This window comes from Squalius cephalus, assembly GCF_949319135.1.
Source record: "Squalius cephalus genome assembly, chromosome: 2".
Taxonomy (NCBI): domain Eukaryota; kingdom Metazoa; phylum Chordata; class Actinopteri; order Cypriniformes; family Leuciscidae; genus Squalius; species Squalius cephalus.
This window is the reverse complement of record NC_137123.1, coordinates 62,136,267-62,149,827: the sequence shown is the minus strand read 5'-3', so window position 1 is coordinate 62,149,827 and position 13,561 is coordinate 62,136,267. Positions and strand designations below refer to the sequence as shown.

Below are 13,561 nucleotides of genomic sequence, written 5' to 3'. Positions count from 1 at the left end.
TTCATTTTTGCAAATCATACATTATTACGATAGATAGATAGATAGATAGATAGATAGATAGATAGATAGATAGATAGATAGATAGATAGATAGATAGATAGATAGATAGATAGACAATTTATTATAAAAGCATACAGCTTACACATTTACCCAAATTATCATACGCCTTTTTAACCGAAGTTAATTTGGGTGGGTTTCTCCATCCCCAACGTCCCTGACGAGAGCGTTGCTCTCCTTGGCTGTGAACCGCTCCTGGCGTGCGTCTGGCAAACCCGCCGTTATAATAGGAATCCGCTTTAGAACAAGCGCGCCTGCTCTTAAAGGGAATGTGAGATGACGCTCTGATTGGTTTATTTCACGTTACGCCCAAACCACACCTATGAATAATGAAGCTACTTCAGACCAACCCCTTTTAGATTTGCGCCTGGCGCAAGAGTCATTTATCCCGCCGGGAAAATAGCAACAGCGCCAAGACCCGCCCACAAAGTTACTTGCGCTTTGCGCTTTGACACTTGCGTTTCAGATCGTTAAAATAGGGCCCAAAATGTTAGTATATCACTTGCTAATCATTTATGAATGTTTAGTAAATGATTAGTTCATCATTAACTAACCACTTATAAATGACTTACAACTGAACGTTATTATAATATAAAGTGTTACCCATTTATCTTTCATTAAGTTCTTATATGTTGGCTCAACCAAAAAAAAAAACAAAAAAAACATGAAAAATCCTTTATTAGTCCAAAACCAGGAAAAAAAAAGTCACAAAACTGCTATCCACCTCATTATATAAAGAAAGATAATTGCTTAGAGACTATAATATCTTAAAATCAAACTTTGGCACACAGAAAATCAAAACAATCACGTTAAAACTCAATCCACAAACAGATCTAAAGGCAGGAGACATCCTCTCCAGACGGCACATTGATTTCAGTCATTTTCTCCTCTTCTCAGTGACCGTTGAAGCTTTATTTCTCTCCCGTCACCAGCCAATCACAACAGGTAAAATATCCACAGAGTGAATAAGATGGCAGTCATGAGAACCTGTTAGTGAAAAGCATGTCCTCATGATGGGAAAATGGACCATTAAAACAGGAGAAACACATACAAACACTGCGGTTCATGTACATACAGCGCATACATAGATGTAATGTACAAAAACAACAAAAACATTAAAACTCATTACCTTGGAATCTAAATTTAGCAAAATGCCTCCTCTATTCTCCGAGCTAAAAGATAAAAACTAAGCAGAAGGTTTTGTAAAGAGATTCTCATCTTGTCACTTTGAAAACAATGTATTTGCATATGTTACAGCAGATTCATATATTCATAACCTGAGGATGAATGTCCAACAGTGTCCGTGCGGCCTATAGACAGAAAGGTCAAAGAGCAACAGTCAAAGTTATGAAGTTATGAAGCACAGACGGTTACGAGCAGAGGCTTTAGTAAAGCTGGGATTCAGAGCCGATGACCAGGTGAATGTGTCGAGGAGATCCACATGTGGCTTTGCATTTGAAGAGTCTGGAGGCTCATGATGAGCATCAGTCATTCACTCATGCATGTCATTTCTGAGGGGAAAAATGCTCATTTTTAATGTATATTTTAAAACAGTTCAGGTTGATCATATCCATTTGGTTTGTAATATTGCATATATTAATGAATGGAATCAAGAAGTAAACTTACTCTGGAAGTTTTTGTCTCCCACAGCGAGCAGCACAAGAGCCTTAAAGAACAACAGGGACACGATCAGTCAAATACAGTCAATATGAAACCATCAAGCCTATTTACTCTATTAATACACATTCCTAGTGAACAATTAATGAGTGCATGCTTTCTAAAAATGTTCATCTTCACAATCTTTCATCTTCCTTTTTTTAATGTTAACCTGTAGCAAAATTGGCTCCATTCTAGATTTTTTTTTTTTTTTTTTTTTTTGTTAAACAATAAACAATAAAATCAATAAGTAAAATAATTTGTTTTCTTTCTGAATATCTGATTTTGCACAGAACAATGTCATATTATGGAAGTAAAACAGGCAAATGTCAGATTACCCAGCGGATCGAATGTTTGTTTTGAGTTTTAAGCAAATGATAAGCACAGATATATGTTTCAAATGTTTTAAAATATTAAACACAATATTCTTACCATGTAAAGTTGGTATAAACAGGAAAAGGAGGATAAAAACCAAGCAGAACAAAACAATGGAAATCCAAATGACAAACTTGTTTTTCGAAATGTGTTTTTCAAAACCTAAGGCAAAAAAAAAAAAAAAAAAATCATATATTAAGGTTATAAACAAATTCAACCCTGAGAAACTCATTTTAAATAATCAGAATTACTTTTTTAAAAATACTATGTTTCTTATTTTGAAGAACATTTAAATAATCCAAAGAACCTTTTTCACTACAAAGAATTAATGGATGTTTAAGTGTAGAACCATCATTGCCAATTAACCTTTATTTTTAAGAGTGCAATGCTGTAATTATACTATATACACTCTCAGAAAAAGGTACAAAAAGCTGTCACTGGGGCGGTACACTTTCAAAAGGCCTTGCCTAAAGAGTGCATACAGTAATAGTACCTCATAGTTACATATTGGTACCAAAAGTGCTCATAAAGAAGACTGTAAAGGAAAGAAAATTAATTGTTGTTTAAATTTTAAAAGTAAGTGTTTGTGCTGCCATAATTTTAATTGTGTTATATTATAGTTATATTCAGCTATAAATTTGAAACTGTATTAAGTGACAACTTGGATATTTAAGTTATATCAGCAAGTTACAAACATTTTAAGCACTTGAAAAATACTGTTGTTTTACTGTCATAGATTCATGATTGAAGGTCAGCAGCAAAAACAGGAAATGTCTTAATGCTTTACATCAATGTTTAAGTTCAGGTCTTTTTAAGGTCTAGATTTAGATGTTTCCTTACAGACAACACAAGAGCATTTTTAACCATTTAACTAAGAATAAAAGCATGTGAAATAAGAAATACGTACATGGCACTGTAACACTCTCACTTTTGTCGTTGCTGACAGGATTGTGTGCCTCGCATGAGTACGGTTTATTCTCCTGGACTTGAGTAGATGACAAGAAGACTTGAGGTTTTTTTTCGTTCTGGATCATTTTGTCTTCTTTATACCAGGATAGAGTCAGATCTTCTCTTTTTCCGATGTCACAGATGAGTCTCGCATTCCCATCTTTTGTGCATATGATCTTCACAGCAGGTTTAGGGGCCTTTTCTGTTTCAGAAACATGGTGGTTATTTCCTAATACTGTAACTATAGAAATATACAGTCTGATTTTGATATTATTATTGTGTTGGAAGGGTAGAAGTGTTTGTCATCTTACCATATACTTTAATTTCCACTTCTCCTCTACCAATCTCTGCACCACCAGCATTAAATGCGTTGAATGTATATTTGCCCGTGTCCTTCAGACTAACACTTGAAAATCTCAACGATCCATCTTCTTCCATAGATACACCTTCAGATATTTCTCTGATAGTCCCACCTTTCCAGCGAAGAATGTGGCCACTGCGTGTGTCATGGACCCATTTAATCTCAGGAGGTTTCTCATTGTTTCTTGTTGTCAGCTTAATGATGCAGGACGTTCCCACTAGTAGATCTTTTCCACATATCTCTGTTGAGACTATAATAAATACAATTATATTAGTATTTATTAAAACTCAACAGAGTTCAACTGCTCATGTTTGGTTCACTCTGAGAAAAAAGCATAAAAACAGAGAATGAATTATTCTCAGGGTGAGTTTCTTTTTAAAAGTAAATTTCGGTTCAGACACTAACTTTAGACAACACAGTTCAATATTATATTCTTTCATCACACTGTACGGGGTAAGTTGTCACAAATGGGGATTTGCGTAAGACAGCCTAATAAATCAGAACTTAAACAGTAAAATTATTATAAAAACAGCTGAAAGGTAAAAGGTAACTTAAAAACACCAAACCATAGTTATGGCCAACAGAACTTAAATTTGTGTAAAATTACAACACATATGCCCTGACCTGACATTTATATAACTATAAAGAAACCGTTCAGTTAAAATCTGCCTTTGTTATATAATGACAAAAAAATAATATGATACTGAAACTTCACAAATGATAATAATTTCAGACTGTTTTGGACTAGATGTTTGAAACCAACAAATCAGTGCTTGATAAAACAAGACTCAAAATAGTTCCTGAAATACAGACTTTGTGCTGAACTATGAAAGTAAAGGCAGTTTCAGCAGCGATAGAAAAAACATTTTGGGTCTCCAAAGAACATTTCAGTTAAAAACTCTAAAAAGAAGCATTTCTTTCTTATTTCAAAGAACATTTTAATAATCTAAAGAACCTTTTTCCACTTTCCATCGTTTCCAAGATTCCATCGTTGTTTAAATGTTCTTCACAGAAACATAAAGTCCAATAAATAACCTTTATTGTAACTCTATAATTTGACTACATATCTAAATGTTCGACTTTCTGTGAGTGTTTTTTATTACAGATCAACACGAACAAACATTCATTGCAGCAGTTTGCATGTAAACGTTATGATTTGCATTTAAAAGTGTCCAAAAACTACAGTAGAAGTGCATTTGTTGCTTCATGGACATATTTTTCTTGATCTGACACTGAAAAATGGCCTTAACTATTTTTTCCAACAATTTAGATGTTAGATGCATTTTAGAGTTGTTATAAAGCAGTTTGCATGAAAACAAATGTTAATATGGATTACTTTTCTTAATATCCTTTGATCGCAACTTTTGATCTCAACTATAAAATATATTTACAAAATATATAAGAAAAACTGTTTCTCCACTTCAGTCTATTAACATTTCTATACAAAATGAAGTCAGAACCTACCAGAGAGTGCAGCGAAGCCACAGAGGAATAAAAGCAAGAGATTGTATTGGCAGCTCATTGCTCTTCTGAACACAGCAAATGTTGCAGAAACTTTTTCACAATCAACTGGAGGAAACAGAAAGAATTTCCTGCTTTGCGTTTAGATACCTAAAATCGGAGAAAACAGAACTTTCAAGCATTACCATTCCATAAGTCCACAAAGTCCTCGCAACACAAGGAATAAAGATGACTCTAGTGTGCAGTCTGTTATCAAAAAGCCAACCTTCAATAGAGTAAACGTTAGTAACCTTGCAACGTTAGTAATGCAGGTAAACATTCTTTACAGCCAAATGGCGAAACTAAAATACAGGTCAAACATAAAATAGAAAACATTTCTTTGGTTCTTAGATCTTTTTGCTGCTTATCCATGCTATACTTCGACTACTGGTCATGTTAGTGTATTGTATTAGTGTAGAATATAAACTCTCAATCAACCTTTTTTCTCCTCTTCCTCATCTTCATCTATAGGCTATTCGTATGGATTTCATCAGTCAAATCATCTTCATCTGTTTCATGCTTTTTGCTCTCCATGATGGTGACCTCAAATGAAAACATTTTCATTAAGACATCAACATCTAAACCTCTGTTAATTCTCAATAAGAACTTCTGTAGATGTGTGACAGAAAATAAAGTCAGTCTGGTTAGTAATATAGTAATATTTATATTCTACACTAATACAATACACTAACATGACCAGTCGTCGAAGTACAGCATGGATAAGCAGCAAAAAGATCTAAGAACCAAATAAATGTTTTACATTTGAGCTGTATTTTAGTTCCCTTATATTTTTCTCTACGTACGTCGTGACCGACTGATAGGATTCACGCTAGAGAGGCCAATCTACTTCAAGTGAAACTAAAACGAGCCAATACACATTGGCATGCAATCATTTGCATTAGCTGTTCAGCCCCGCAGGGCGGGTATATAATGAGCAGAGGGTGCGATTGCATTTCAGTTTTTTGCTTCGCAGCCAAGCACTTCGATGTTGTTCTACGTATCTTCAAGGAGATTGTGAAACTGAGCGAGCTTCTTCTTCTTCGGACCTCTCCACACTGGTGCGGGTGACACAGCACAGTAGCGCGAGCGGTCTTTTTTCTCTCTCTTTCTTTTCTTTTTGTTTTTGTTTTGACTTGAGCTGTTCTCACAGCTGGTAAGGTGCGCTTGAGAGCACTCAAAGGCTGTTTTCACGGCTGGTAAGACCAGTCAGGAGAGAGAGCGCACAGACAGTTGCACATTCCTGTCTGTGCTCGCAGTGACCGCCCCTCCTTCAGCACTAACGAGAGCAGTCCCTAAAAGAGCTTACACTGATAGAACTTGTCTTTATAACGATGAAATTCTATCTGTGAGGCTATCTATCTGAATACTATCTTACAGTCATTTATATTGCAGTAGATTAATTAGGTGGGTACAATTTATTTTGTGTATACAGTATTTTTTACCTGCGTTTAGGCATTTTGTTATACAGTGGTAGTGAGTGAGTAGCCATGCATGGTTTTCCTGTGGTTATCACGTCTCACTGTCAGAATATTTTCATTTAAGCCTATAATAATTATAAATAAAATAATTCTTACCAATAGCTATGATCTTGTATAATTCATATTTTTGTACATAGCTGTAAATAAGTTATTTATTAAAGACTCATAAATCTGCATACTGTTGGGTACCACATTTCCAAGAAAATACAATACTTTTTTAGGTTTACTTTAGCTTATTTATTGATGTTTCAATAAGTAATAAATAATGTTTCAATAAATAAGCCCTCCTCAACATTTCGATTTAATAATCCGGCCCTCGAATGAAGCTAATTGAATAGCCCTGACCTAGGGGCATAACATTACTCACTTCATATAGTATAGCAGTACATAAGTCAAGTCTCAACTCTTGTTTAAGACATTGTTCATATGCAAAAAATATGCTTAATCCGATATGGAATGGTAATGCTTGAAAGTTCTGTTTTCTCCGATTTGAGGTACAGTGGATAATTTTGGTTATACCAGCTATAATCCTCTAGATAGAAAGGTCATCTTGGACTTAAATTGAAGCTTATAAACTTGGGAAGTTTTTCATGTACATTTGAGGCAGTGATATGTATAATAAAATGCTTGAAAATGATCACTTTTGATGACAATTTGTCAGGCGGACAGCCATTTTTTTGTGTTTTGGGGTATGTTGAGGGTGATATTTGACAGCAAAAAGGCAGCAATCCCCAGAATCTTTTTCTGCTAGTTTCCCCTATGTGTCAGGATACACCATGCAAAATTTTAGGGTTATATGGCCATTTATGTAGCTGCAGTACCTTAATATTCACAATTACATCATTCCGCCAAAAGCTTTGTGTTTTTTGGCCCCTGAGACCAAACAGGGCCAAGTTGGGTGTGGTCATTATCAGCTTGTGATGGCCCAAAGTATAAGATAATAGGAAATAATAGTGAAAAAAAGGTAGCAAAAGCATCCTGAGGAGTGGACCTGGCTCCCGGCCTACCTGTTTCTCACATACACTCTCACATACGGTGCAGGAGCAGCGCGCTATAGTGCTTTCACATATGCTGCGTTTGCAGTGCGTAACTGATCCACTGCTGTAACACAAACACATACTCACTATTTTTATTTAAAATCCAGAAGTTAGCAGCAACTTTTATATCACTCAACTTTAATAGACGTATTCACATTAACACAATTTAAACAATGTATTATTCAATGCATTACTTCTAAATAGACTTATATATTAAGTTGCTCAAGCAAGTGGTGAAATATTTAACCATGCACTTATATTAAAATCGCAAACATTTTAAACTAAAACTTAAAATTGACAAAAACTGCAGACTCTCATGCCTTTTCTTTAGTATTTAAATTTGAATGCAATAAATATATAAAGTGTTCAAAATATTCACTGTTAATTAATGATGTCAAGTATATGCAGTATTGTATTGCTATTCAACTGTAATGATTTGCCATAGAGCTGCAGCACATGCATCTAATGCTGGGCAGTCCGATTCATTGAGTAGCCTATTCATTTTGAGATGGTTCATCTAAATGTGTTGACTCTAGAGTTTATTTTCATTTTTCATGCTCTTTTCTCAGATTGAGCTCCCTGACACTGACAGCAAGGTCTTGTGTGGCTCAAAAATGGATTGAATACATGCTGTTGGCTATTTAGGTTTCTTCCTGCCACACGTCACTTACACATTTTGCACTTACTGTGGAGTCTTGAGTAAACTGTTTACATATTTGTGCCCATACATTTTATGTACTGGTGTTATTGTTGAATACATATTTCTAAAATGGTATGATGTTTTTGTTGAGTTATTATTACACAATACTTTTTCTGACCTTTTTGAATCTTGCCCCTGACAAATAACCCAAATTACAAAATAACACTAAAACTAATAAAAACTAAACTAAAACTACGCATTTTCAAAAAATAAAAAATAAATAAACTAGCAAAACCACTTTAAAAACTAATTAAAACTCAACTGAATTTGAAAACAAAAAGTCAAAACGAAATAAAAATAAAAACGAATGAAAAATGCAAAACTATAATAACACACAGCGCACACAACACCTCAGCCTTTACTCCCAGTTTCTCTCAGCATGAGGACAGGAGAGCTGTCAGTCAATGGGAAAACATAGGAACTTGTGTTACTTATTTGAAAAAGTAACTCAGATATTTTGTTGTAAATTTAAAAGTAATGTGCTGCTAGTTACTTAAAAAAAGTAATCTGAATACTTAACTTACAATACTGTGTTACCCTCAACAACACTGTAAAACTAAATTGCTTTAGGTTCGACAAAAAAAAAAAAAGAGATGCTGCGTCATCTTCAATAAAACATTATAAACTTCACTTACCTGAAAGAGCTTCTGTGGAGATGAACATAACGATGGTGACCAGCAAGCATTGATGTGACATTTCTGTTAGACAAAGTACACATTAATGCACTTCAGTATTTAGATCAGAACGTCTTTTAAAAACCTGAGACAAGGTGTAAGAACAGAAAATACTGAGGAAGTGCAAAAACAGAAACCGCAAACATGTGGTATCAAGTTGGTCTAATGTTGGACACACTTTTAAACTGCATGTTTGGATGTTCATACTTACTAAAGACACATCAATCTACATCTGAATTTGACATTTTGTTTTAAAAATGTAAAAATGTCTTACATTTTTGTTACATTTGACAGAGAATTTTATTCAATTAAATTTTATCCGGGCCCCGGAAGTGATGAGGCAGGGATACAGGCTGAAGAAGATTATTTCCGGACGGGACCGGTGTTCTGCCGAATTCTGACCCCCACCAAACTATTACCCTCCTAGTATTGGTAGGTTTAGGATTAGTTGTGGGGGAAGGGGTTATGATTAGGGGTGGGGATTAGGCAATCAGGTACTGACTTGAGTCGAAATTCGACACAACAGCGGCGAGGAAGATGAAGACTCGAGGGTGGGAACTGGATCCGCGGACCACAGATTTATCAGGTCCAGGTCCGCTCCTGGCTCTGAGATTGACTGCACTTGCACTCTCAGACACCAGCTCTTCCTGTGCAAAAAAAAAAAAAAGGCATCGGAGAGGCATGTCGATTGCAAGAGACGTCACTTGCAGAGGAAGCGCTGGTGTCTGAGAGTGCAAGTCTGCAGCCAGGCCCTTCTTGACCCGCATGTGTCAGCTGCAGTCCATGTTATAAATGTGCTAATTGTGATGAAGCAACTTTATTATTATTTTAACGGTAACACTTTACAATAAGGTTTCATCTGTTTAACTTGAACTAAGAATGAACTGCACTTTGTTAATGTTAATTTCATCTTTTACTAATATGGAAATCAAAAATTGTAGGCCTATTTTCTAACATTAGTTAATGCACCATGAACAAACAATGAACAGCTGGATTTTTTATTAACTAAGATTGTAGGAGCCATGTACTGGGAAAGTCATGTGACCACATATTTTGTTGACTGTGCAACCTGTACAAAAGAAAACCACATGCAAGCTTTAAGGATAAGCGTGTCAGAAGTTATTCCTGCACTCAGCTCCTTAGCGGTTTTTGGATAGTTTTTATGTGCTGCTACAAATATTAACAAAGATTAATAAGTATTGTAAAATGTAGTGCTCGTTGTTAGATCATGTTAGGTACATTAACTAATGTTAAGTTAACCTTATTGTTAAGTGTCACAGTTAACTATGATTTCAATTTTGTGTGTGTGTGTGTGTGTGTGTGTGTGTGTGTATATATATGGGTGGTTGACATATTTGGCTAAAAAAATCTCACATGTAAGTCATGGAACTCATTGGGTTATATTCTACCAACTCTTATATTTCTAAATATATTCGTGGTCTTGTAGATTTTGTCCTGAAATTTACATTTATTCACTAGTTTACTGTCTTAGTGACTAAAATTGTCTTATGGTGTGACATAAATGTTATTGTGTATTAAATTAAAAAGGAGTATAATGTGATAATGTAAGTCAATTTATCCTGAGTCTTTATCATTACTATATAAAAGTATACCATTTCTTATGTGCAAATATGTTACATTTTACATTATTTTACTTTATCAACACTCGTAGAAAGACGTTTACTCGTAATCTTTCAATATACTTCAAGTTAATTTGGGAATATCTTGTTATAAATGTACCAAAATGCTTGTAACCTTTACTGGCACTATTCCCCATCTGTCACATTGTAAATGTTGCACATTTTTTAAAATTTAATGTTTATCTTAAATAATAAAACGTATATTTGGCATCAAATAGCCATAGCCTACTCTGTAAATGAACAAGTGTCTGTGGGTGTTACCTGATATCTGTTTTATACATTTGTAGACGTTTTAATTAGACATTAATAGCCTATAATTAAAATGAATAATGATTGTTCAGAGTCTCTTATTGGCCCGTTTAGCTGAGCCATTCATAGAACAAACAAAACAAACCCTGACAATTGATAAAAGAACATATAGACACTTGATAATCTTATAAGATGATTAGATAATTGAATTTGAAAGATTTGACTCTCAATAAAAATTGTGCAATAGATTTGTAAAAGGTGTTTTTATGCATGTTTGGCCCTGGATTTTGTTGCATTTACACTGTTCTGACCACTAGAGGTCACTGTGGAGACGGGTGTCGGATTGCACAATACAGCACATTCGCTTCAACTGTTTCAGTGTTTCACATAGTATTTTATGGAGCTTAAAATATTATGGAGCTTAAAATATGACAATATGATTTGAATTGTGTAAATCTGAATTATTTACAAGTGAAATATAACAAAATTGAATTTTAGGTGGTAGTTTAAATAGTTCTGAATTTGAGTTTTTTTAAACGAATATTGAACATTTGAAATTTAACAAATTGAAATGTTTTTATGGCTGAATTTTATAGACATGTATTTTCAAACAGCTATTTTTTTTGTTCTGAATTCTTATACTGCAAATATTCAGTTTTAAAAAATACAGATTCAAGTTTTCAAGATGAAGAAATTCGGAACTTCAAATTCAGTTTTCTAAAATTCAATCTCAAAAATTCAAACTCAAAAATTCAGATCTTACAGAAAGTAGGTCACAGGTCATCCACAGGGAAGTAAAGGTAAAGGGAGTAAAGGATCTCAGAAAAGTCGAACAGAGCATTTTGGCTGCACTGCAGTAGTTTTCTGCAGCAAACGCGGTGGTGGTTCAAGAGAATCCGTGTATCTTTCGCTCAGTCGTTTTTTTATTTAATATTTAATATGGTGCCATTCTATCAGGCACCATAAACTCTGTGTTGACTGGTTTTGTTCGATCCTTAGCCAATGTCAAAATCATTTCTGCCCAATCAACATCTTTTATCTGCCATTCGTAAGCCCACTGCGGCTCAAATTTAGAACCTGTCATTCGCTTGGTTCCATTCTTTCCGGATCAGGGGTGTCGGGAAGGGCGCTGATGGTTCTGCCCCCCTCCGCTGTTGTGCTTGGTCTTGTGGTTGTCTTTGTGCTTGTGGTTGTCTTGGTCTTCTGATCGGAGAGCAGTCGAGATCGTGGTCCAGTTTCAGGGCTTTCAGTTCCGACCACAGGATAGTGATGATTATATGCCGGCGGTGCTGACACGATCTCGGTTGCATGTGGGAAAACACAAACACACTGTTCATTAGTAGCATTCTGCTGTGGTGGAGCCGTTTTCTAACACACAACCTCTTTCACCTATTTGCTTTTAGCTGCTAATTCATTCTGCATTTTCTTTCGTTCTCTCCTGTCTGCTTCCTCCATCCAACAACCCACAGTCTACTCACATTCTTTGCACACATGACGAACACAGCCGCAACAACCCTGTCTCTTTTCACTGCTCTTTTCAACTGACCCTTTTACCACATTCAATCTTATTTTGCTCAGTGTTCCCTCTTCGGGATAATCATGATATTTGATCAGCTTTTGTATGTCCAGCATACATTTATGTCCGTAATTCTTTTTCATTTGAAATGATCGAGCTTATTGTGAGACGACCCCATACTGGCTGATTCTACTTTCCCTGGATTTTTCTTCGACACGCGTCTTACTAATCTGTCAGACGTCTCAGACAGATGCGATTTTTTTAACCCAAAATCGGCCAGGTCTGCACTTTCCAGTGCCCTGTAATTACGGCTTACTGAAAATCTTTTCGTGAGCACTTTCCAGCGCTCGATTGATTCTGGTTCACCCAATTAATCATGTGTGGCTCTTCTGTCCACTTTTACGAGCTAGTTACCGGACCGCCGGTAACTTTCTATGCCCGCACCAAAGAAATAGTCTCAGCCCCTATGGTTCACTCACAGTCATACCAAAATTACACCACCACAAAAAATAAATTTGGCTGTCTCTTACCAAAGATGCTTCTATTGCCACCAGGTTCTTTCTGATTCCAGTGGAGTTCCTCCCGGTCCTGATAGCAGTTGGCTCTTCTCTCTCAATTTTGCGAGGTAAGACTAAAGCCTAGTGCTTCAGGATGATCAATCGTCAATCCGCTTTACTCAGGGCCAGAAGAAACATGGAATCCCAACTTCTGACACCAATTGTTGTGGCAAAAACAATCATTAAACAATCATCATCACTGCATAAGAGACACCAAGAATCAAATTGTATTTTAAAAGATATTTATTCTCATGCAAGAGGCTTAGTCACAAAATCACAGCAGCTGAAAATAGCTGTGGGTCAAACTGCAGTTGCCTAACAGGTTGATGTAACTGACCTGTTGGAGGATGAGGTTGAGACTAGACTGGGCTTGCAAAAGGAGGTGGCTGGGCATAGCTGGTCCCTGTGGAATCCTGAGACATATATGGTCTAGGCAGAAAGGTTGAGCACCTGACTATGCGGTATGTGGTGAGCAAACTCTACCTTCTGTGAACAGAGTATATCAGTCTCTACCTGCCCTGGGTGAAGGTCACTTCTGGTTTGTGGGAACAGCTGTTGTATTTTCAGTCTCTGATTCTTGAAGAAGTGATGCAATGAGGCACGCTTTCTCCAGCTCCATCTCCTTCTGCTTAATGCAGCGCTGGGACTTAATTCTGTATTGAGAAATAAACTCTGCATGAACGCACACAGCTTTAAAGTTTAGATGCTTATCCTGACCAAACATGTGTGGTGTATGAAGCGCATGGTCTTAAAGGGAAATGGGTATCAGTAAAGTGAAAGATATGTGCCCACTAGTGGTATTGTAAATCATGA

At 35.9% G+C, this 13,561-nt stretch overlaps 1 protein-coding gene across 2 annotated transcripts; it reads right to left on the bottom strand.

Annotated features, from left to right (window-relative positions):
• Positions 1-717: 717 nt before the first annotated feature.
• On the bottom strand, positions 718-13,559 carry LOC307146899 (T-cell surface antigen CD2-like). Of its 2 annotated transcripts, XM_079851235.1 has the most exons (8): positions 13,086-13,559; positions 11,753-12,899; positions 8,748-8,810; positions 3,348-3,647; positions 2,996-3,238; positions 2,146-2,250; positions 1,684-1,723; positions 718-1,568 (listed from the first exon to the last, which is right to left on the bottom strand). In XM_079851235.1, exons 2-8 carry the CDS (start codon positions 11,757-11,759, stop codon positions 1,550-1,552), a joined length of 777 nt encoding a protein of 258 aa, XP_079707361.1. In that variant the 5' UTR covers positions 11,760-12,899; positions 13,086-13,559; the 3' UTR covers positions 718-1,549. The 2 variants fall into 2 exon arrangements, with proteins under 2 accessions (XP_079707361.1, XP_079707362.1); XM_079851236.1 differs by lacking the exon at positions 13,086-13,559 and having other exon boundaries at positions 719-1,568; positions 11,439-12,331.
• Positions 13,560-13,561: the final 2 nt, after the last annotated feature.

What these genes read in the sequence shown, in the direction of transcription:
- LOC307146899 (XM_079851235.1), bottom strand. An exon ending in AGTGGAAATTAAAGTATATG is followed by an intron (nt 3,239 to 3,347) that starts GTAAGATGACAA and finishes TTTCTGAAACAG; the next exon opens with AAAAGGCCCCTAAACCTGCT. An exon ending in TGAGAGTGTTACAGTGCCAT is followed by an intron (nt 2,251 to 2,995) that starts GTACGTATTTCT and finishes TTTTTGCCTTAG; the next exon opens with GTTTTGAAAAACACATTTCG.